At 38.8% G+C, this 22,467-nt stretch overlaps 2 protein-coding genes across 3 annotated transcripts; both read right to left on the bottom strand.

The window, feature by feature from the left end:
* Positions 1 to 116: 116 nt before the first annotated feature.
* comp (cartilage oligomeric matrix protein) lies at positions 117 to 11,329 on the bottom strand. Of its 2 annotated transcripts, XM_053634126.1 has the most exons (19): positions 10,993 to 11,329; positions 9,470 to 9,543; positions 7,882 to 7,933; positions 7,564 to 7,706; positions 7,256 to 7,393; positions 7,034 to 7,108; positions 6,473 to 6,625; positions 6,245 to 6,349; positions 6,061 to 6,168; positions 5,820 to 5,979; positions 5,612 to 5,730; positions 5,468 to 5,520; positions 5,136 to 5,329; positions 4,882 to 5,060; positions 4,750 to 4,798; positions 4,456 to 4,652; positions 3,069 to 3,241; positions 2,812 to 2,951; positions 117 to 666 (listed from the first exon to the last, which is right to left on the bottom strand). In XM_053634126.1, the coding sequence occupies exons 1-19, from the start codon at positions 11,093 to 11,095 to the stop codon at positions 608 to 610; spliced, it is 2,274 nt and encodes a 757-aa protein (XP_053490101.1). In that variant the 5' UTR covers positions 11,096 to 11,329; the 3' UTR covers positions 117 to 607. The 2 variants fall into 2 exon arrangements, with proteins under 2 accessions (XP_053490101.1, XP_053490100.1); XM_053634125.1 differs by lacking the exon at positions 117 to 666 and having other exon boundaries at positions 2,507 to 2,951.
* A 1,363-nt stretch (positions 11,330 to 12,692) lies between these two features.
* Positions 12,693 to 21,121, bottom strand: tmem38a (transmembrane protein 38A). Its single transcript, XM_053634143.1, has 6 exons — positions 20,826 to 21,121; positions 18,480 to 18,636; positions 16,703 to 16,887; positions 15,909 to 15,996; positions 14,039 to 14,156; positions 12,693 to 13,911 (listed from the first exon to the last, which is right to left on the bottom strand). Exons 1-6 carry the CDS (start codon positions 20,947 to 20,949, stop codon positions 13,696 to 13,698), a joined length of 888 nt encoding a protein of 295 aa, XP_053490118.1. The 5' UTR covers positions 20,950 to 21,121; the 3' UTR covers positions 12,693 to 13,695.
* Positions 21,122 to 22,467: the final 1,346 nt, after the last annotated feature.

The following is a 22,467-nucleotide window of genomic DNA, read 5'->3' as shown; positions in this document are numbered from 1 at the left end:
ATCGAGGGGTAAACAAAATGCATGACTGCAGATTATGACAGTATAGGCATATGGCTCTGTTTTATAGAGCGTTTATGTTACTAGCGTATGTGCAGTTTGATCGAGTCGTCTATGGTATGGGTTCTTAAACGTTTTGAAACTACAGTTCCCTCTTACTGTAAATTCAATTCCATGGACCCGTTCAACACAGATTTATTTCATGAGCATAATTTACATAGGCACAATAATGTCTTGTCTATTTATGTGACCTATAGAGCTTCTATTCAATGACCTTTCCTTTGACTGGATACATTAGGACATTATTTGACATTATTTATAGGCCTACTTGTTTTTGAGTTGTTGAGGTTCAGATTAAACTAATTCAATTCAAGGTACCAGTCAAACACTTTAATAACTACAGGAACATAATGTTAAGAATAATAACCTAATGGCAGGGTGTGATTTCCAATGCTGTGACTAAAATAAAAAATCAGGGATCTCCTGGAAATCCTTCACTGACCCGTGTGGGTCTCCAAATCCCACTTTAAAAAGCACTGGCTTAGGGGAACCACTGGTCATTGTGAAGGCCTGGAGAAAATGGCTATGAGACTTGGGACGATGACTGAGGTTAAATCTGAAGCTGGATTTGTTGGGCTCTGTATGTGTCAAAATCCTCCGGAATGGTATCTGAAGAGCAAAACATGGATGTTAGAGCTGGAACGATTATTGAATAAAATGTTTGACTGGAGAATCTACTCATCTTTGCTCTAATATATTTTGTGCTGAGTGCTGTGAAAAAGTATTTGCCCCAACTTTTTTGTGTACATCTCGTACTAAATAGTTTTAGATCTTCAAATGAAATACAGCATAATACAAAGGCAACCTGAGTAAACACACAATACAGGTTATTATTTATTTATTTATTTTTATTGATGCAAAAAAAAGTTAGCCAACACCTATCACCAATGTGAAAAAGTAATTGCCCTCTTAAACTTAAAATCTGGTTGTGTCACCTTCAGCGGCAATAACTGCAACCGAACTCTTCTGATAACTGGAGATCAGTCACTTACATCTAGGACTAGGATTTACTCCTATGTTTTGGATCACTGTCTTGCTGCATAATCTAGTTGCGCTTAAGTTTCAACTTACGGACTGAAGACCGGACATTCTCCTTTAGGATTTTCTGGTAGAGAGCAGAATTCATGTTTCCCTCAATTGCTGCAAGTTGCCCAGACCCTGAAGCAGCAAAGCATCCCCACACCATCACACTTCCACCACCATGCTTGACCGTAGGTATGATGTTCTTTTTGTGGTTTGAGGATCATCAAAGTGTGTTTTGGCAAAATTCAGATGAACCTTAACGTTCTTCTGCGTTAGCAGTGGTTTTCGCCTCACCACTCTTCCATGGATGCCCAGTGTCTTTCTCATAGTGGAGTCATGAAGTGTAGTGTCTTTCTGATAGTGGAGTCACCTTTATTGATGCAAGAGAGGCCTGTAGGTCCTTTGATGTTGTCCTTGGCTCTTTTGTGACTTCTTGGATGAGTCATTGCTGTGCTCTTGGAGGAATTTTGGAAGGTCGGACACTTTTGGGAAGGTTCACTACTGTGTTGAGTTTTTCCATTTGGAGATAATGACTCTCACTGTGGTTCTTTGGAGTCCCAGAGCCTCTGAAATAGCTTTGTAATGCTTCCCAGACTGATGTATTTCAGTTACCTTCTTCCTCATCATTTCTGGAATTTCTTTCAACTTTGGCATAGTGTGTTAACAACTTCATGCTGTTGACAAACTTCTATTTAAGTGTTGATTTGATTGAACAGGGTTTGCAGTAATCAGGCCTGGTTGAGTCTAATCCAGCTGAACCCCATTATGAATAGTTTCATAGATTTGGGGAATTAGTAACTATTAACTAAATATAGCAGTCACTAAATACATTTTCACACAGACCCAGTTGGTATTGGATAACATTTTTGCTTCAGTAAATAACATTATCATTTATAAATTTGTCTATCTTAGATTTTGTTTTAATTTCTGAAAGTATTTAGTATGAGATATACACAAAAGCATTCACACCACTGTGGGTGTGTGCACATATGTGCGTGTTGAGTGTGTGTGTGTGTGGATGGATAGATGAATGTATACTGTATAGTATATATTATTTAAATTTTTTAATTGCTTTCAATCTCTAGGATCTTTTGCCTTTCCTAAGGGTATAAATATAATGGTGCTGGAAAGTTTGTGATTTCCCCAGAGTGGAAGCGGTTCTGCAGGACTGATCAACAGTTACCAGAAACGTTTAGTTGCAGTTACTGCTGTACAAGGGGGTCACACCACATACTGAAAACAAAGATTCAAATACTTTTTCTACTCACAGATATGTAATATTGGATCTTTTTCCTTAATAAATAAATGACCAAGTATAGGCTGATATTTCTGTCTCATTTGTTTAACTGGGTTCTCTTTATCTACTTTGAGGACTTGTGTGAAAATCTGATGATGATTTAGATCATATTTATGCAGATATCTAGAAAATGGGTTCACAAACTTTCAAGCACCACTGTATAGGTTTGAACATGTGAAAGCCTTTGTCATAAATCGCAACAAAAAAAATCCAAAGAGGTTTCAACAGAGAAGCGCCACATGGTTGCTGAATGTAGCTTTTGTACCATAGCAAGGCAGGGGTGGTTCAATATCACCTGAACTGTGCTTGTTTTCCCCAGTTGATGTACTTAAACATAGTTAACATATTTATTATATTATTTTATGTGGTTAGTTCCATGTTCTTGGAGTTTCTGTATTTTATATAATAATAAGAACATAAACATTTATAATCACCATTGCATCGGTAGCGCAGGTTGGCCCAGATGATGTTCTCCTGTGAGAAGCAGAACACTCCAAGTCTGCCTCCTCTCATGGTCGTGTCAATAATAATTCCTGTGTCTGCAACCATCTTTGGGCCTTCATAGAAACGAACTCTGAATGTTTGACACAGAACGAAATATTAGCTTTGTTTCAGATACAGGATACAGTGGTCTAATTTCAGTTGTGACCATGAGTTAGCTAGAGAATTCGCTTTGTCACTGTTGGTGTACCTGATGTACCCATCATGGGGTCTGTGCTGCAGGAACCAACGATAAGAAGTCTTGTCCTTCCAGCCCACATTTCTTGGATCTTTCCACAGCAGCTTCACCTGGTTGGCAGTGTCACCTGTGTGCCACAGCGAGTTTCGCAGATTCTCTCCTGGCCCTGTGTCGGATTTCACAGCCTACCAACAATTTCATAGTGAAAATAAAGCAACACTGTAGATCCTTGTGGATCCATTTAGACTTTTCATCTGTCTTGGAGATTGACAGGTTCAGCTGTAGTTCCTTGTAGATCTATTTAGACTTTTCTTCAGTCTTAGAGATTGACAGGTTCAGCTGGCATTGACCCTAGAGTACTCAGCTGCCACTATACTGCTAGGAAATATCCTTATTAGTGGTGTGACACAATTCCACGCTGTGTATCTGTATCTGTTGAGTGTTCAAATATTCGTATCAGTATCTGTAATCAGATTTATACCCGAAGTAGGCATGGCGTCAACCAGGTCGTTTTGTTTTGTTTTTGTTTTGCTGTTTTAGTAGAGATGAAATTGGTTTTCTTTTAATCCAGTTCACGTGATTATTATATTTGTTTGTACCTGCTTGTGATATTTTCTAATGAATTTATGTGGCTCTAGTTCCCAAATTATAAACACACTATACTATAAAAAAAACACTGGGTTGTTCCTTTAACCAAACCCCTGGGTTACACATACACATTAATTTGGTAACAACCCAACATATTCCGATATTCCGGTCTCGTGATTACACGTGGTTACATAAAGTTGACAGACATTAGTTTTGTAATCTTATTAGCTCTGTCGCTGTTGTGCATGTACCAGAATAACCCCACAGACATTACCCAATTATGCTAAAAGAACATCTTTTCAGTTAGGTGCCGTTAATAGCTGTTTAGACATGATGTTATTCACGATAGAGCACGTGTTAATGTTAGGCTAGCTACACTCTGTGGAGACAAACAGGTGATATAAACTCACAGTTTGCTTTTAGATTAATGCTTTCAGACTACATAGGGAGTCCAGTCTCCTCAAAAATTTCCTTAAAATGCAGCAATAAAATGTTTCTATATTAAATATAGAAATGTGTCTGTATTATTCCTAACTCTTGGTGAAATTAAATATTTTAGCGAATAAAACTGCAATATCATGCTGTTCATTCATTTAATGCAAATTGTTTTCAGTGGACGGCACAGCCCGTGTGAAAATCTCCTTGGAGCTTGGAGCTTGTAGACGCCAGTAGACGTTCCAGTATAAGAACTCCATTGACTTACATTTTCTGCAGGATCCTACTGTATGTCAGATTCGGTCCACTGATCTGTAGTGTCTGCCAAGTGGATATTTTGATTTTATATGGGTAAATCAATGTAACCACATTGTACCTTGAGTTGGATTCCTGGTTCAGCCACAGCTCGGAAAGGATTCGCCTGCCAGTAGATCTGTTCCACCTGCTTCCACATGACTACGTAAAAACTGGAGCTGTCCTGATAGCCAAAGATAAACCCAGCATAGTCATCATCTGTTACTGTATTTACATGAAACGTCCCTTCAAAGTCCACGCCATTGAATGCTGTGTAACCTGCATGCGAGAACAATAGGAGGTTAAATTTGTCTAGAAATTAAGATCAGATTTTCATTGTGAAAGTTTTGTTTGTAGCTCTTTATAAGCATATTACCAACAGCCAGTCCAGGGTCACTGTTCATTGTTTGAATGATCTCTCGTCCCTGTTTGAAAGAAAAAAGTTATTACTTGTATCATGATCCGCCCAAACTGAGTGTTTTTAAAGGGCAGAGGTATCAAATCAAACCTGATTAAGCACCACCCAGTTTGGATCGATCTGTGCATCTCCTTCTGGGTCCAGCACCACAGTCTGGTAGGCTCGGAAGTCAGTAAGGGTGACCTCTGCATTCTCAGGGCACACGTCAATTGTGTCTATGATTGTGTCGTTGTCAAAGTCCTTTTCACAGACGTTTCCAATTCCGTCCCCTGTCATTTATATGGGAAGATATCTTCAGTTTATAAAATAACATTTGACTTAAAAGTTAAGGAGATATAACTGACCATCCCAATCTTCCTGTAGCGGGTTGGGGATAAGTCTACAGTTATCTGGTCCTGGAGGAAGGAGGTCAGGAATGCCGTCATTGTCATCATCATCATCACACTCATCCCCTTTGCCATCTTTGTCCGTGTCCAGCTGAGAACTGTTTATGACTGCAGGACAGTTGTCTCGTGAGTCCTGATGACCATCTCCATCACTGGGGAAAAAAGCAACAAGCTCTCAGCCAGAGACTGAAACAAATGTATCAGGAACAAAGCCAGCATTTTGTCCAAAACGTTCTTTGTCAGTGTCACAACGATCATCAATCAAATCAAGTCCAGCAATTTGTTCCTACCTGTCTTTGTTGGTGTCACAAGGATCACCAATCAAATCATTATCGACATCCATCTAAAAGTGCAAAAGAGGGGATCGTGAGTTTGTCTCTGAGAGAATGTATGTACCAAATAAACTGAAGTAATGTATAGCATGAGAAAAAGACCTGGTCAGGATTGCGAATATAAGGACAGCTGTCACATGCGTCACCAACATTATCACCATCTCGATCAATCTGGTCAGCATTGGGAACCTTCACGCAGTTATCCTTGTCATTTTTTATGCCTGAAGAACACAACAGAATTTCAGCTAAATATCAGGAAAATATTATTTAGAATAATCAAACCCAAGGGATACACTCATGCCAAACATACCATCGCCATCAATGTCATCGTCGCACTCATCACCATTGCCATCACTGTCAGTGTCCTTTTGGTCATTGTTTTTAATTAAGCGACAGTTATCGCAAGCATCTCCATAATCATCTTGATCAGTGTTCTTCTGGTTTACATTTGGCACAAGTACGCAGTTGTCCTAGTGATGCAAAGAGCAGTGTGTTAGTAGAAAGTTTATTAGCCAGGCTTGTCATGATTTGAACAAAAGTAACTAAATTACCTCTGTATTCAGGATCCCATCTCCATCCGCGTCATCATCACATGCATCTCCAATGCCATCCTTATCAACGTCTTCTTGGCCAGAGTTGGGTACTGTGAGACAGTTATCCTGCAAATCCACTTGCATTGAGTTTGTTGGACTTGGAGTACACATTCAGATATTCTGTGAAACTCTTTATTCTCACCTTAGCACAGTTTCTGTCAGAGCACTGCAATTCTTCATCAGGGAAGCTATCGATATCTGTGTCAGTTCCACATAAGTATCCATTGCCAGCCATACCAACACCACACTAAATACAGAGATTTGGGTTTGTAGTCCAATTAGGACGTTTTTGACAAATTACAAGACATAGGATTCACCTTCAATACAATTTATAGTGCTTTGTAAGTGCAACATCTTTTGAAGTCCTTACAACACACTCAATATTGCCATCCCGATGGGTGATACACTCAGCACTCGCATGGCAAGGGTTGGCCTGCCCATTCCCACATGCCCTCTCAGGCTTACAGCCCTGTGTCTGGTCTCCAATGAAGCCTAGCTTGCAGCGACTACACCGGAAAGACCCCTGTCACACACATAGACATATATGAAAAAGGATTGAGAGGGTGGTTTTGGAAAATACATACTAGAATTTTAAGTATGCATACTTAAAAAAAATAAATATGCATACTAGAATTTTAAGTATGCATGCCAAAATTTAAATATACATACATAAAAATCAGTTTGCAAAATAAATACAGCATATCCTATAGGCAAAGATTCCATCTACAGTATCTCTTCTGTTTTTAATTAGGCTCCATGGACAACCCTATAAGAGAAGGGTTTACCTTTCAGAAAAGGTTCAGATAGCTAGCTTCAGATAGCTAGTCTATCCAAAGAACCTTCGTGGACCCATCATCTTTTAAAGCCAATATTACCATAAAATGTACTCATGATGATTTATGACTTCTTAAATTCTTTGCCGTTTACTCACCGCTGTGTTCAAGCAGATGGAATTCTCCACACAGCCTCCATTTGAGATTTCACACTCGTTTATGTCTTTGCAAACCTTTAAGGAATGAACAGACAGAAAATTGTGTATTCATCATTGATGTCCAGTACATAGACTTAACACACAAAAAAAACTCCAACTTAGTGTGACAAAAATGTTTGGAATTCAAAATTTGCATAAAGAATGTTCAGACAAAGTGCTAACCTGTTTGTTGGCGACAGCATAGTCAAGTCCAACTCCCTGAACCTGGGGACCTGCATAACCAACAGGACATTGACCACAGCGGAAACCAGGATAAGTATTGATGCATCTCACACCCATATGGCATGGTTTCACAGTGCACTACAACCACAAAAAACAAGGGCTTTACAAAGAGTCACAAGCTGTAGCATAGGCATTCTGCTCACATTACGTTTCTTTCTTTATATACAATAAAAATAGTCACTATACGTATGCTGTGTCCTCTTCACAGAGGAAAAGCCTTGCTGTTGGCTTCCTGTGATGAGCTCTACCTCATCGATGTCTGTGCAATGGGTGCCGTTGCCCTCCATGCCTTGAGGACATGGCCCACATCTGATACCGTTTACCGTCTCGGTACAAGTAACTCCTGGGTGGCAGGGATTGGGATCACAGGATGTACCGCCTGTGCGCATGCCTACAAGAAAAGAAAAGATAATAACCGTGATGTCACATTACATCTGAACACTTTTGAGTTGAAGGAAAACTTTAGACAGTAAAACTATTTGAAAGAAGCAATCAAAAGATTCATAAAAAAGACTTCCCTCATTTGTATGTACAGCAAAAACAAACACAAGCAAAATGTTACTCACCACAGGCTTCACACTCCATAACAGTGTTCTTCAGAAACACAATTTCCTCTATCTACATGAGGAAATAGCAACAAATCAACAATGTATTACTGTGATGTAGCATAAGCTATCAGCAGTCAGCATAGAGATATGAATAGCACACAGAGGTGTAACTGATAATGCATTCATTCAGTCATTCCACTTGAGTTATTGCTTTATCCTGGTCAAAGTCGCATTAGATCTGAAGCCTAAACTGGGAACACTGGGAGCAAAGCAGGACTACATTTGGAATAGGACACCAGAATCACAGGGTACCATGAGCACATACATTAACACCTAAAGAAATTTGGCATATAAGCAAGTTTTTGGGAGGTGAGAGAAAACCAGAGATCCCAGATAAAACCCACATTGACACCAGGAGAACATGTGAAACTCCACACAGACAATAACCACAGCTTAGAATCAAACTGGGCTTCCTGGAGCTATGAGGTGGCAACATCATGCACTGCACCACCGTTCCAACCTGAAATATGTTATAACAGTTCAAAATGCTTATTCAGGTTTGGTTATCATAGCATAAATACAGCACACATCATTATATAGATGTAAAATAACCGTGTTATTGTTTTTGCACACTAGTTGTGTTATAATAATGTTCATAAAACGTCAACAAAGTCATCATTACAATTGCTCCATATTTACCTTCCCAATCATCAAATGAAAGCGTCCTCGGTTTTAATCACCCTTTAATGGCTACAAGCTGCCATGGTGGGAAACTGGATTAACCAATAGGGATCCTTTATTTTTTCATTTCTGTTTGAAAGCTACACTCTTAGGTGATTAAGTGCTGGAGGTTTACTGCAGGACAAGATAAAGAAGAGTAGATCTGGTTTGATAAACTAAGATATCATTTCCCCTGTTACTAGCATGTTTGTTGAATCGTTTGTAGCGAAACTGTCATTAATATTATTAATATGGCATCATTGGTTGATCCAACACTTTTACTACTGTTTGGAATCCACCCAAAATGCACGAGGGCATCACTTATTGATTTACTTGTACACCATGGTCTAGCTTATTTACCATATATCCTCAGTCCCATGCCCCTGAAATGAATTCTTGTCTATGTCTGTCACTCCTGAAGGCTTACTTTCCCTCACGCAATCACGACCGACGCTTAGTAGTGTCTTCTCAATGTGGCTCAAGGTCCCTTTCCAGAACCTTCAAACTATCTGTCCCTCAGTGGTGGAATGAACTTCCATTCTAAATCCGGACAGCAGAATCTGTCACTATTTTCAAAAAACAGATAAAGACCCACCTCTTCCATGAGCACGTAACTAACCCCTAAAACTCCAACCCCACATTATCCTTCTTTAAAAAGTAAAATAAACTTACTCTGGCTCTTACACCTCTACTCTGCGCACTTTGCTTCTCTAGAATTCTATTATAAATCTTGCATGGTAGCACTACTTGTATTGTGTATATCGCTTTTGCTTGTGTTTCCTGATTTGTAAGTCGCTTTGGATAAAAGCATCTACTAAATGAATAAATGTAAATGTAAAAGTAAATGCCACTGATGCTGCACAATGTATTTGTATTGGCTTTTTACCTGTTGCTTAAGCAGTTCCTTAATTTCAGCCAGGGCCTGGTTTGTGCCCTTAATCTGGTTTATTATCTCTTCATCTGTGGGGAAAAAAAAAACCCCCATCAAAACGGATGATTTATTTAAAAACATACTCAAACCTGCCAAAAGTGAAACACAGACTGTATCATAAATCAAAATATCATACATTGAATAATGAACAAAACAGATCCATAAGGTATTATACAGTATGCTGACTTCTGTTGCAATGAGTTGTCCACCAGGCTTCTGTGAGTATCTTGTGTCAGAAAGCTATCTGAAAGACGACGGTTTGTTGTTAACTTGAGAACGGCCAGATCTTGCTGGGATTCACAAGGATGGTTCATTTGTCATTTCCTGGAGCCAGTGTAACTTTCATTCTGACTGCCTTAAGTGTGTTTATAATGAAAAAAGTAACACTGAAGGAAAGTAATGATGACTGCACTGGAATGAATTATGAAGATGGGGTGCAACAGCAAGGGTCATATTTCAGCCAGAAAGAGCATCAGTCAAGCATCGCCTTGACTTCTGCTCCTGCTGTCTCTCAGTACGAAGCTGATCTTGGAACAGAATTTCAGCATATTGCTTTTCCCCAGAGACTATTGTGCCTCTCCTCTGATGGGATGGACATGTGGTGTTTCCATTAACTGCATCGGTGTTTGCGATATGCATTCCTGTCAATAGTTCTGAAGATTGCAAAAGAACTGTCTGCTGCTGTAAAATAGCTTAACCGGATGATATCTATGCTGCTATTTTATTTCTATTTTATAGATCTTAATATGACCATGAAAGAATAACAATACTAATATAAATACAGTTGAGTGGAAAGGTTGCACCCCCTGGTTTCTGAGTGAAAAATGGTAAAGGAAAAAATTTACCTCTAGCTTATAACTGATCCACAAAGAAGAAATAATTCCAGGAAGTAAAAAAAATTAGGTTTATTTGGTAACAATAATGTGAAACAGCAGGCAAAAATAACAGAAAGTTCTTTAACCGAAAGTTTTTCCATGACCCTCCTGTCCTCCAAACATGATTTGAATACGACAGTGAACAGATATATCAGGAAAAACAGGGGAGAATAATATAACTGAGAAATGATAAGATGATCGACGTTGGAGGCAGTTATAAATAAATGTAAACATGGGAATGATGCAAAAGTTTCAACATAATTTGTTTACTATTATTTTTATTAATACTAATATTTACTTATTTATTACTATCATATTACACGTTTTTTTTTCCAATTGTTGTTACACATCTATGAAAGCACTAAATGACTTATTGCTGGAAAATGATTTTGTCTGAAGGGTGTGCAAAATTTTGCACTCAACTCTACTTCATAAGCCACAATAAAATTATGACAGGTAAAGAAAATCTTTATTCACACAAATATTTAAGATATCTTTAAGATTCAACATAGAACATCTAAATTAAGCATCAAGGACTAAGGGGATCCGTGTTCCACTTAGATGATCTGATTTAAGAGGAATGTGTGAATTGAAGCTGCTTACCTTTTGATGCTCCTTGGCTGGACACTACACTCCTTCCTATATTAAAAAATCCAGATAATAACAGAATAAGAAATACAGATATTAACATCTTTGGTCTTCTCATCTAGCAGGTTCAGGCTGTGTGAGTGTGTGCCTGCTTGTGGCTTGCTTCCAGTCCCCTCCTCTGCTTTTATATTTCTCTGGGCCTCTGACATCACTGAAGTCAGGAATATGTTGTTTTTTTTCCCTTCCGTACAGTAAATAGCGTTCATGCAGAGAAGCAATCAATTCCTTCCATATGAAATGGATCTTTTGCCAGGTGGAACGTTTTCCTTTTGGCAAATCATGTTGTGTTCCTCTTTCAGGTAAGTCATAAATGTAGCAGATGAAATTCCCAGATGTGACAAATTCAATGGTATTTTATAAGCAGTTATCCTATACGCTGAAAATATGAACGTTTAAACAAAGACATAGTCTTGCCTTTACTTCAACTCTTCAGCATCACACATGCAGTCCAGTAGTGCTGGTGTGCTTATACCGAGTGCCTTGGTGGTCAGTGATTGCATTCACAGATGTTGATTTGGTTCCAGTTCATCTGAACTTCTGTGTTGCATCCTGACACACTTAACCAGTTTAGAGCGCATTCAGCTCAACTCCCTTTTCCCAGAATTACTATTAGAAATGGAAAAACAAATAAATGACTTGGATTGATGGTGACATTTTGGGGATGTCATGGCATTTAACTGACCCTTTCTAGTTATTTCTCATGTCAGCCAAATTGTGAAAGAATCTTTGAATTCACGCGTCTTTTAATTGCTTTTGTGAGACAGATTATAAATTATAAAGACACTGCCTCTGGCTGTAGCTCAGGTCCCTGGGTGATGAAGAACTACAAATAAATATTTAGGTTTTCAGTCCAGCAATTGGGATATTTTCAAAGAAATCGTGCTGCTGCCTCATCCACGTGCAATACTTTGTTCAATTATGTGCTTTGTACAGTATGTTATACAGTTTGTGTTTACTGGTTCATAGTTTTGCAAAGTGAGGGCTATGAAATCCATCTGTCCACTGATTTTCTATACTGTTTATCCTACACATGATCACAGGGAGCCTATTCCAGGTGACTTGGGGTACAGGGCAGGGAACACCCTGGAAGGGTTGTCAATCCATCACACAAATACACACACACACTATGGACAATTTGGAAATGTCTTTGGACTGGAAGAGGAAACTGGAACACCTGGAGGAAACCCCTGAAGCGCAGGGAGAACATTCAAGCTCTGCACACACAGGGTGGAGGCAGGAATCAAACCGCGAACCCTGGAGGTGCAAGGCAAACATGCTAACCACTAAGTCACCGTGCCCCCTAGGCTACGAACTCGTGCTTTTGATGTTAGTTATCATAATTAGTCAGTTAACAGAAAATATAATAGGGGGGAAATTATTCAGAAGGTGGACTGATAAAAGGTGAAGTTGTACCATTTTATTTTATTTTAAGGATTTCATTTAGAGTAGCTTTTTTGTGACTTTCATTCAGTTGGCTGTCCACATTGCTGCATGTTGACAATCCGTAGCAGAGTGTGTTAGGTGTGAGCTGCATGGAGGTTTGATTCGACTAAGCTGGTAGCATTGTGGGTTTTTTTTACTGCAGTAAAATATCATGTTTCATGTTCAGACATTCGACTATTTGTGGTCAGTAGCATACAAACAGCACACCAAAGTACTCAAAGACTACATGTTTTTAATGCGAGATCAAAAGGAGAACCAACAGCAACTATACTGCTGCATTAGTATAACAGTTTCTATCTCCAAGTATGTGTCTATGTGTGAAATGTTAGGGACCTTGGTGTTCTCTTGGTGTTCGTCAACAGCTACATTCACAGTAAGCTCAGAGCCAAAGTACAGCAAACAAGAGTATTGATGAAAACTACTATATCGACTTCACGTGACTGGGAGCTGGGACTATACTTGCTTTCAGCTATAAAATATGCTTCCCACATGACAAACTTTGCTGGTAACAAGACCAGTTACTGTAGATTTCAGGATTAGACATTTAGTCCATAATAACACTGCACATAAGCAAAGTGACAGTAAAATTCTCATGTGTACATTCAAATGCAACGTCAAGAAAAATGGCTCTGTAACTGATAACATACAATCCCATCCAGGAATACATGCTTCTTTTATGAATATGCTGAAAGACCACTTGTTTCTCAATAGCATGTAATAACACAGAAACAGATATGATTGGAAAATATATTTACTTCTGAAAATGTTGTACTGTCAAATGCAATATGATATAAAGAGCATCCATGTACAGTGTGCACTCTGCTTCATTCAGAAGCCATGTGTTGATGTAAATGGGAAGGGACAGTTTCACGTTTCACTGGGTTTAATAATCCTATGTCTATAAGATAGTTCACCACTGGCAGGAGAATGGAGCTCCACTGGCGGCCTACAATGTACATAATAAATAGAGATATACACTATATATTAACAGAAAGGATGGGAATTATTGGTGAACTATTTACAGAGCCCCTACATAGTATCTGTCATTTAAAAGCACCATTAAAAAACAAACTTTAATCAGTGAACATCAAATTACCTCCTTCAAATTACAATCTTTCCAATAAGGACTATAAACCCAGGTATCAAAAAATGGCCCAAAGGCAGACACTAGTTGTTGTTTTTGTTTATTTGGGGGTTTTTTTGTCTACTTTTTGTCTACTCTGCTTTCTTGGCTTTTCTCTTGCGAGTGCCTTCACTTAATTCTTCCTTGCTTTTGGCTGGAGAGGCAGGGGCAGAGGCTGCAGCCGGGGCAGTGTGGTGGTGATTATGAGCATCTTCAACAGCAAGAGGAGATCCGAAGAGCAGGTGGGACACCCATGACTCGACGAGAGTGAAGGGAGATCCATGAGAGTGGCGAGCGGTCATAACCACCTACAAAAGAAACAGCGGTCTATGTTACAGTGATGTCTGTGAATCATCATCTCAGTGAAATCTATTAAGATCTATTCAAATAAACCCAGTCCAACTGGAATTTCTACACATGCAGTGAAGGTCACACCTTAGAAGTAGCCATGAAAAGAGTGAAGATACAGATAAGGGTGCTCTTAGACACAGGAAGCCAGTGCACCTCCTGCAGTGTAAACAGAATGGCTCCATACAGACTGGCTTTAGTTGGGCTGCAAATACATATAGAGAGGGATTATTAAGATTACTGACCTCACAAGGATGTCCAACAATGATGTATTGTTATAGTGCAATACATGAAAAGGGGTCAGTCTATCTGAAGTGGTCCAAAAATTGTGGTCAAATTTTGTGTTTGACATTCCACTGGTTACAGAGCAAGGGCTAGTAGAAATCTGGGGAAAAGCCTATTTTGTACGTGCATTTTGAGAAATGATGAACCGATGTAATATAAGCATAACAACTAATATAAATGAACAGTATTTTACAGTAATTATGTTTATGATTGACATACAATAACTTATGCTAAATTTTTAATACATATGATCTTGGAAACAGTGAAGGATGATCTATCACAGGGTTCTTCTATCTGCTGAGTTTAGCCCCAAATTCACCTAATCCTGAAGACCTTGGTTAGCTTATTCAGGCGTGTTTGATTAGGGTTGGAGTGAAACTCTGCAGGACAGTGGACCGCGAGGGCCAGATTTGAAGAAGCAGTCTGATCTATCATGTTGGTACAGGTGTACAGTTGTTATGCGTGAATAGATTTTATCCAGATATGGAATTATTCTGTTAGTCTCTGTTTTTTTTTGTTTGGTTTGTTTTGTTTTTTGTTTGTTTTTTGTTTTGTTTTTTGATTTTTTACAAATGAACAGTGTCACAGACACAAGTATGATGTTGTTTCTCCTGTGATAAAAGCAGTAAGTGACTACAGCTCAGACGTATTGGACCACTTGTGATGGAATGACCCAAAGACGTTGAAATGTTATAATCACTGTGTCATTTCTCGTCTCAGCACATGCAATGGTTCTGAGCACGTGTGCTGCATTCATTTTGTTTTCAGCTCGTGACATATGACAGTCCAAGTCCAGTCTCCACCACTCTGCTGTCATCGGTGTGTTTCCCAATTGTGTCCATGTGTTCAGTGTTAAGCAGGTAATTAGTTTGTCTATTTAAACCCTGATGTCTCTGGCTTTTCAGTGAAAGTCTTATTGTGCAATCGCCTAATTATATCCAAGCCTTCTTTTCTTAGTTTCCGTGCTTCCTGGTTTTTACCCTAGCCTTTTTTTCCCCCATTTATTTTATAATGGCTATACCTTTTTAATGCTGCCTGCCTGTTCATTGCCTGACCATTGCACAACGAATGCAATGGCCAATAGTATTATCCACCAAATAAACATAGCGTTAACACCTTTTGCATGACATAAACCTAATAATTAGAGATTTTTAAAATGTATTTAAATGACTATATAACATAACGCTGTTGAAATCTTGATTCTTCAATTGATGTTTCTATGTTAATTTTCTATAACAGCAGCTCTGACAGTAGTCCCGTCTGCAAATCTCAGTTCATACTATTGCGCACATTGTATCACAGCATAATTTCTATAGTACCCACTCATTCACAGGGACTTGTATGGCAGATATGGGGACGTCTGCAGTACGGAGGATATTTATTTAATGTTTATGGAAGGAATCTCGGGGAGAATCTTCAGGACAGGGGACTTTCTGGTTTCTCTGTAAAATGTTTCTAGCTGCTATAACATAAGTGATATCAGGAACTCATGGACATACAACAACAACTGCTGTGGTATAAGAGGAATAAAATACTTTGGGAAATGCTGTTATAGGAAACTTCCACCACCACCACGCCATCATTGATTATTTTTCATGTCCAGCCATGTTTTATTTCTTACTTAAAGGTCACATAGCCTACAGAAACACAGTACTGAAGAGGAAACACTCACAATGACATGTTGAGAATTTCATTGGTCTCTGGCCTCCACACTCCACGCAACAGTTGCTCAAAATTTGACATGAGAGCTACTCCAGATCCTACAAGGACATAAACAGAATGAAAACCTGTCAGGTCAAAAGAGGTGCTCTTGCCTTCGACGCTGCTTTCAGCACATGGCCTTTAACTAGATCCCCTTAACTGCTGGAGAGAAAGAGATACTCCCTGTAACAGTGTTTGAGGAGTGTGCCAAGAAGGACATGACTTCTTCTTGATATCAATATCGTAACCATTGACATAAGAGTACATTCACAGTGCAGTGAAATTAATTGCTTTCATTGATAATGGTTAGCTGCTTTATTGGCCAAGTGATATTTGCTTAAGTTAAGAAATTCTCATTCTCTTTTTTCCTACCTCACAACACACACACACACACACTCCCACAATAAAGTGCAACAGATTTTCAGCTGTTTGGAAAGAAAATAAATAAAAAGCAGAATAGAAAGCACTTCACTTCACTGTGACGTAACTGCACAGTTAAATATTCTAAAATATATTCCCATATTCTAAGCATTTTTTTTAAAATCAATAAATCTCAACACTTTAACAGCAGTGAATTAATAACTTTCTTGCTTAAAGTCCTGAAATATATTGTGCATATTGCATCAAAATGTTTGATATCCAGCAAGTAAAATATCCCGGCAAATTTTTACAGCCAAATCAGTCTTAGTCAAAAAAAGCTTACAGGTCAAATTAGTACATAAAGCAGCTCTTCTAATGTACTTATTTAAAACTTCACTTCCTTACCCTTGACATAACCAGTGATGATCATGATGAAATAGCCATGGTGATAGGCATGATGAGCGTGGTGGACTCCTGCAGCGATTTTGTGAGTACGGACTACTTCCTTCATACCTACTAGCACGAGCTTAATGGGCAGGAATGCGACACATTTGTAGAACAAATTAAGCGGGCAGTAGAAGATGAGATACCTGTAATATTGTTGGTAGAGAAACAGAAAAAAACAACATTTACATTTAAAAAAAGATTTCTGAGAGCAAATAGTGTAAATGTTTGCTCTAGTTAGATACATGCTTAAATTCATATAGGCAGCACTGTAGCCCGACCGTGCAGAACATGCCCTCAACTGAGTCGTATGGCGAGGTAGTGATTGTGGAACTGGAAAAGGGCGTGGGGGGGAACGAGAGCATTGCACAAGACAGCCAGGATTGCCAGTGAAGATGCCTGGGTATAAGAAGTTGAAAACTAGCGAGAAGATGGTAGGGAGCAAAATAGAGAGATAGGAATTTACAAGAAGTTAACTATGAGGAAGGCAAAGCTTCGACCGTGGTCTTTCTCCCGAACTTCATGTATTTCGTAATCAATCCGTATCAGTCCAGATCATATCTCCCAAAAGCACATGGTCAACTGCGAGAACAAAAATCTTAATCTCAATTTTCTAAATAATACTCTGATGTTATTTTAGAAAATGGAGCTTCAGTAATGGGAAAATATAATGTAATACCCAAGTCCTGCACAAGACCCAGAATATGGCACTTCTTTTAGATAGTTAGCTTGGTATGGTGGATATTACAAAGCGGATTAATTTTAAAGAACCTTGGTTTGTAGTGTTGTCTGGGCCGATTCTAAGAAAAAAGACTTTTATACCTTTAAAGTTTGAGTGTGATATGTGGAGTCTGACATTTATGTAAAGTTTGTTCAATATAGCGTAGGTCCTGTGCTTCATTTCTGCCTGAACAGGATCTGGTACTTTTGAGTGAATGCATTTCAGAACAAATTTACATGGATCCAGGGCTTTTGCAGTTTTTAAATACAAATAATTCAAGTAATAATACTAAAATCATCTTAATGAAACGATCATTCCATGTCTTTTTTCACTGACAGAGGTATTCATGTTGTTATATTTGTATTATGCTGTTTAAAGGGCATTAGGAACTTGTGTAAGACCCAGTATTGTGAGAAAATTGTTGACTGTGACTTTGAGCACATAGTACAAAACTGCACACACGGAAATGGGCAGCTGATTAATACTAATGCTATTGGCCTTAAATCTGAATGCTACTGTATTACGTAAAGCTCTCAGAGAACTGTTGTGTCTAAACATCCCCCTCCCTGTCCATTTGATGGATCACCTTTCCCTTGGTGTTCCGGTACCTAATGTTTTACAGATTAAGCACTTTATAGGTCTCTGCTTGGTATTATTCAAACAATAATCTAGGTTCTGGTGTCATACAGTGGTGGTGACAAAATCTGTGTTGTTGAGCCCCCATGAAAATTGAATGGCATCCAGTTTATTCATGCTACAGTATAGTCCTACATTTAGTGTACAGCAAGATGTACTATGCTAGGATGTATCTTAAGCAATCATTATAATAAAAGACTTTCTTTGAATTTTCATTTAGGGTTCATTCAAGGCTGCATGAAATAGCTACATAGTATAGACAGTGTGGGCCTTTTTACAAGCTCGAAGCCTGTGTAAATTTTATGCAAATCAGTCTGACAAGTGTCTGCACGTGGGCTACAGTCCTACAGAGTATCTGCGTACTGAACCAAAGACTCTTACCATACAGCTGAGGCCAGGAGGATGTGGCTGTTATTATGGAAATAGTCGATGGGGCTGTGTCCGAGCATGATGTCTGCTAGGATGTAGCTCCCAAAGCAGTAGAGCATTGCACAGAGCCAGGAGGCCACAGGGCTTCTGCGGGACACCTCCACTGAGCCTGCAAAACAGAGACTCATATAATTACCCCCATACAGTGTCTTTCTGTTGGTTTAACGGTGGACCGCAATCCAGAACGGTGGATTTTGGTATTTTCGTACTTGATCCACCTACTCAGTGCTTTATCAGATTTGCCTGGAATGGAGTTGTGCAATCTGGCCAGATGCAATACATGAACAAAGTATACGAGTAATAACGTGTCTAAATGTGGACACAGCCTTGCATTCTACTAGGATGCCAGTCAAATCAGGGCTTAGTAAATTCAGATAACTGTTTAATCAATAGAAAGAATCATTAGTGGAATTAGAAATCTAAGTGTCCTTTCTTGCCTACAAAGCTCTATGGACAAACAGATCTTATGGAACAGGTGTGGCTACCAAGCATTTTGAAGGAGAAGTGATCCGATCAAATGGTGACTAAAAATAAACATCAGTCCACGGCAACTCATTCGTGGCAACTGGAAGGCTGGCTTTGACCTCCAGCATGACCAAAGTGGTGGCATTTGTGCATGAGACTTATCAAACTGTATGAGTCATGTCAAAGCAACTCTTATAATGTAGCAGCACTACATACATTTTCCATTTTTCTTCTATAGACAAATGAACTGCAAACATATGCAGATTATTTCCAAACCTATCAAATGAATATTTTATCCATTGAAGTAGATAATGTCATTGGAGCTCAACTGGTTGCTTCTGTAACTGATTCTAATGCTCAGTTCACAAAAGCCTTGGAAATCGCCTACTATACAGGTTGTTTTATCAAATCTCACAAGCGGCCAAAGACAAGTTTCTGAAAATAGGCTTTCATTTTCAAACATCATCGTAAATGCAATTGTGATTGTACTGGAAACTCCAATAGAGAAAAACAAGGTCTAAAGTTGCTACCACAACGCTGTTGAATTATCGAATCTGATCGGTCAGAATCGATTTTCTATGACAGCACAGCTGTGACAGCAGTGCTGCCTGAAAGACAAATCACAGGTTTATGTTAAAGCACAACTAATTCACAAGGACTTGTACGGTGGACGCTCATAAACATACAATTATATGCATACACATACTGAAAAAGAGTGTTGATATAGCGAAGCTTTCTGTGAATTGACATTTATTTAACATTTATGGAAGGAGTCTCCAGTCTCAGCACTTTGTAAGCAGCACGGGTAACCCTGTTCTTTTACGTTTTCGAGGATGGACAGCTTTATGCTTTGTGGTATCTCTGTAACATGAGAAACAGCATTTCTCTTCTTAACTTCAAGAGTGAAAAAACAAGCGAGGCTGGTACGAGGGAATGATGTTTATACCTGCTACGTGATAGCAGGAACTAACATGCATCACAGGTGTTCCACAACGCCAAATGCAACTGTAAACAAATAGTAAACGTGTCACTCTTTAATATATACAAAAAATTTACATGTTGGCAAACTGCTGCGATATACTCTAAGAGAGAAAACTCTTATGGATGTGCTTTAATCAGAAAACAATCAAACATTCATTTGGGCCACATCACAATACCCTGTTGTGCTTTATTCCTTACATAACAACACATGAACACAACTGACCACTAACCAAGCAGCAGTATGTTTCTGGGTCATTACTGGTGCACCTTTTTTTTTATTGACATTATGAGATTTGTTATCAAATGACCATTGTGTTGCAACCGTACATACTACTGTACATAAAAGTTGTCGAAGACACATAATTCTTGCATTCTTTCACTTATAATATGAGCACTCAGCTGCTAGGCTATAGAAACATTTTACTAACCGCTGCTTTAATATTTGTTGCTACAGAATAGTCGTCTATATAGGCTACTCATTTAAACAGGGTAAAAGTTGTGGACTCTTGCTCTCTTGCTGTTGTCTATTTAGGGCAAGTCTATTTTTTCCAGCTCTGGTATGTGTGCAGCATCTATCAGATTTCGAGCACGGGGTTGAATCGAATGCTTTGAGCATTAAAAAAGAGCGAAATGTGGAGAAAAGAATAAGTGTGAATAAGGCGCAAATCCTAAACATAATGACGCATGCTTGCTCTAATATTAACCATTAGTCTGGGACACACATGGCGCAATAACAATAGGATAATTTAGCAAAACATTACAATCGCACAAGTGTCATGCGGACATAAGTTACATTCCGTTTCTGAACATGGAGAAATAGCCGCAGAAATAAAAGATGAATCTGTCACTTACCCGGCTCATACTTGAGGTAGAGTATGGACACGATGTAATAGGCCAGATCAAACAGAGGAAACATGGGAATTTTCGAGAAATATTGGGCAAATTCGCCCAGATTTAAGGCGTCCATTACCTCCATGGTTTCGGATATGGCGCTGATGACAGTATTAGCACATGTACAGAGAGCTGGTTAAAGGCCCGTGGACGGTGTGTCCGCGCAAAGCCTCTGAGAGTGAAAGAGATCTGAGCACATACAGCATCCTATTAATATACTGCAGCTCATCTGCACCCCCAAGCTTACATGAAGACTTCAGGGTGGCATGGAGAGGGAGACTTGAGATGGAGCACTGCGGTGTTCTACTGCCTCTTATGGGTGGCACTGGAAAAGTGTAGGCTGCATAGACAAGGTAAATAACTGAGGAAACTTGTCTAACAGGAACACTGATCTCCAGTTCACCTCCTACAGGATCTACCTTCCGCCAAAGTGAAGGCTACTGCCACACCTGCTCCAACAGATAGTGTTTTACTGAGGGCCTTTTGCAGATGGACTTGGCATGAACTCAGGTTATATAGCCTATACATACATACATACATACATACATACATGTATAGATGCATACATACATACATGCATGCATGCATTCATTCATACATACAAATATACATACATACATACATACATGCATGCATTAATAAAAATGCAACCGTGGAATTTTAAATGAATGCACCAAAACCGTTTTGAATATCGTTCTGTAGCATAATTGTGACATTTAAATATGTCAAAATGATTTTTTTTAATTCATAAAAAATATATATACTACAAAATGACGTGCAATTGTAAGAAAATAATTATTTACAACGAGAGGACACGCTATTCGCATTTCAACTGTCGTTTTTAACATTATTTACGCGTAACATTCGTGCAGTTTGGTCAATTTAGTTGCATTTTCTTGCATTTTGAATTTACATAAAGCCACTCATAAAGCATCCAGTTCTATGTGTAAATGAAAAGTACATTCTACACCAGCCAAAAAATTGTATAGGCTATTTGAGTGAAACATTTGTTTATTTACGCATTGACTTTTGAAACAGAGTGACGGTATGTAGAAGGGCGTGACCGATTTACACAACAGCCAACAGAGTTTGAGATACTCTACATCCTCAACCGAATCTAAACAAACTTGCAAGTAGCTTAGTGAACTAGCTAACAACTAAAACAGCAAAAACATCACAGATCCTTATGTTTGCCCATTTTTCCTGATTCCAACACATCAACTTTGAGAACTGACTGACTGTTGCTGCCTAATATAGCCCACCCTTTGACAGATGTCATTGTAATGAGATAATCAGTGTTATTCACTTCACCTGTTTTAATGTTATGGCTTATGTGTGTATATCCATCACAATATCCACCCTCACTGAAATGAATAAACTAAAAAGGTTTGGTGTTGGGGAAGACACACAGCCACAGGCGAGCCATGTTTGCTACTAACCAGCCACTACTGTAGACCCTGCTGAAATAAAACAATAGAAACCATCACAGAAATTCTAATGGTTTCAAATACAAATAAAATTACAAACCATCATTTGTTTACCATTACAACCATTACCAAATGGTTTCCATTACATAGTAGGACGTACTAAGGATGTAGGTCCT

This window comes from Ictalurus furcatus, chromosome 10, assembly GCF_023375685.1.
Source record: "Ictalurus furcatus strain D&B chromosome 10, Billie_1.0, whole genome shotgun sequence".
Classification (NCBI taxonomy): Eukaryota; Metazoa; Chordata; class Actinopteri; order Siluriformes; family Ictaluridae; genus Ictalurus; species Ictalurus furcatus.
The sequence above is the reverse complement of the archived record's forward strand: the minus strand, read 5'-3'. Positions and strand labels throughout refer to the sequence as shown.

What these genes read in the sequence shown, in the direction of transcription:
- comp (XM_053634125.1), bottom strand. Translation starts at nt 11,095, where the DNA reads ATGAGAAGACCAAAGATGTTAATATCTGTATTTCTTATTCTGTTATTA. An exon ending in CAGCCAAGGAGCATCAAAAG is followed by an intron (nt 9,544 to 10,992) that starts GTAAGCAGCTTC and finishes TTTTCCCCACAG; the next exon opens with ATGAAGAGATAATAAACCAG. An exon ending in GCTACAGGAAGATTGGGATG is followed by an intron (nt 5,061 to 5,135) that starts GTCAGTTATATC and finishes TATAAATGACAG; the next exon opens with GGGACGGAATTGGAAACGTC.
- tmem38a (XM_053634143.1), bottom strand. Translation starts at nt 20,949, where the DNA reads ATGGAGGTAATGGACGCCTTAAATCTGGGCGAATTTGCCCAATATTTC. An exon ending in GAAATTCTCAACATGTCATT is followed by an intron (nt 14,157 to 15,908) that starts GTGAGTGTTTCC and finishes ATGTATTTGCAG; the next exon opens with CCCAACTAAAGCCAGTCTGT. An exon ending in TTTTCATGGCTACTTCTAAG is followed by an intron (nt 13,912 to 14,038) that starts GTGTGACCTTCA and finishes TTTCTTTTGTAG; the next exon opens with GTGGTTATGACCGCTCGCCA.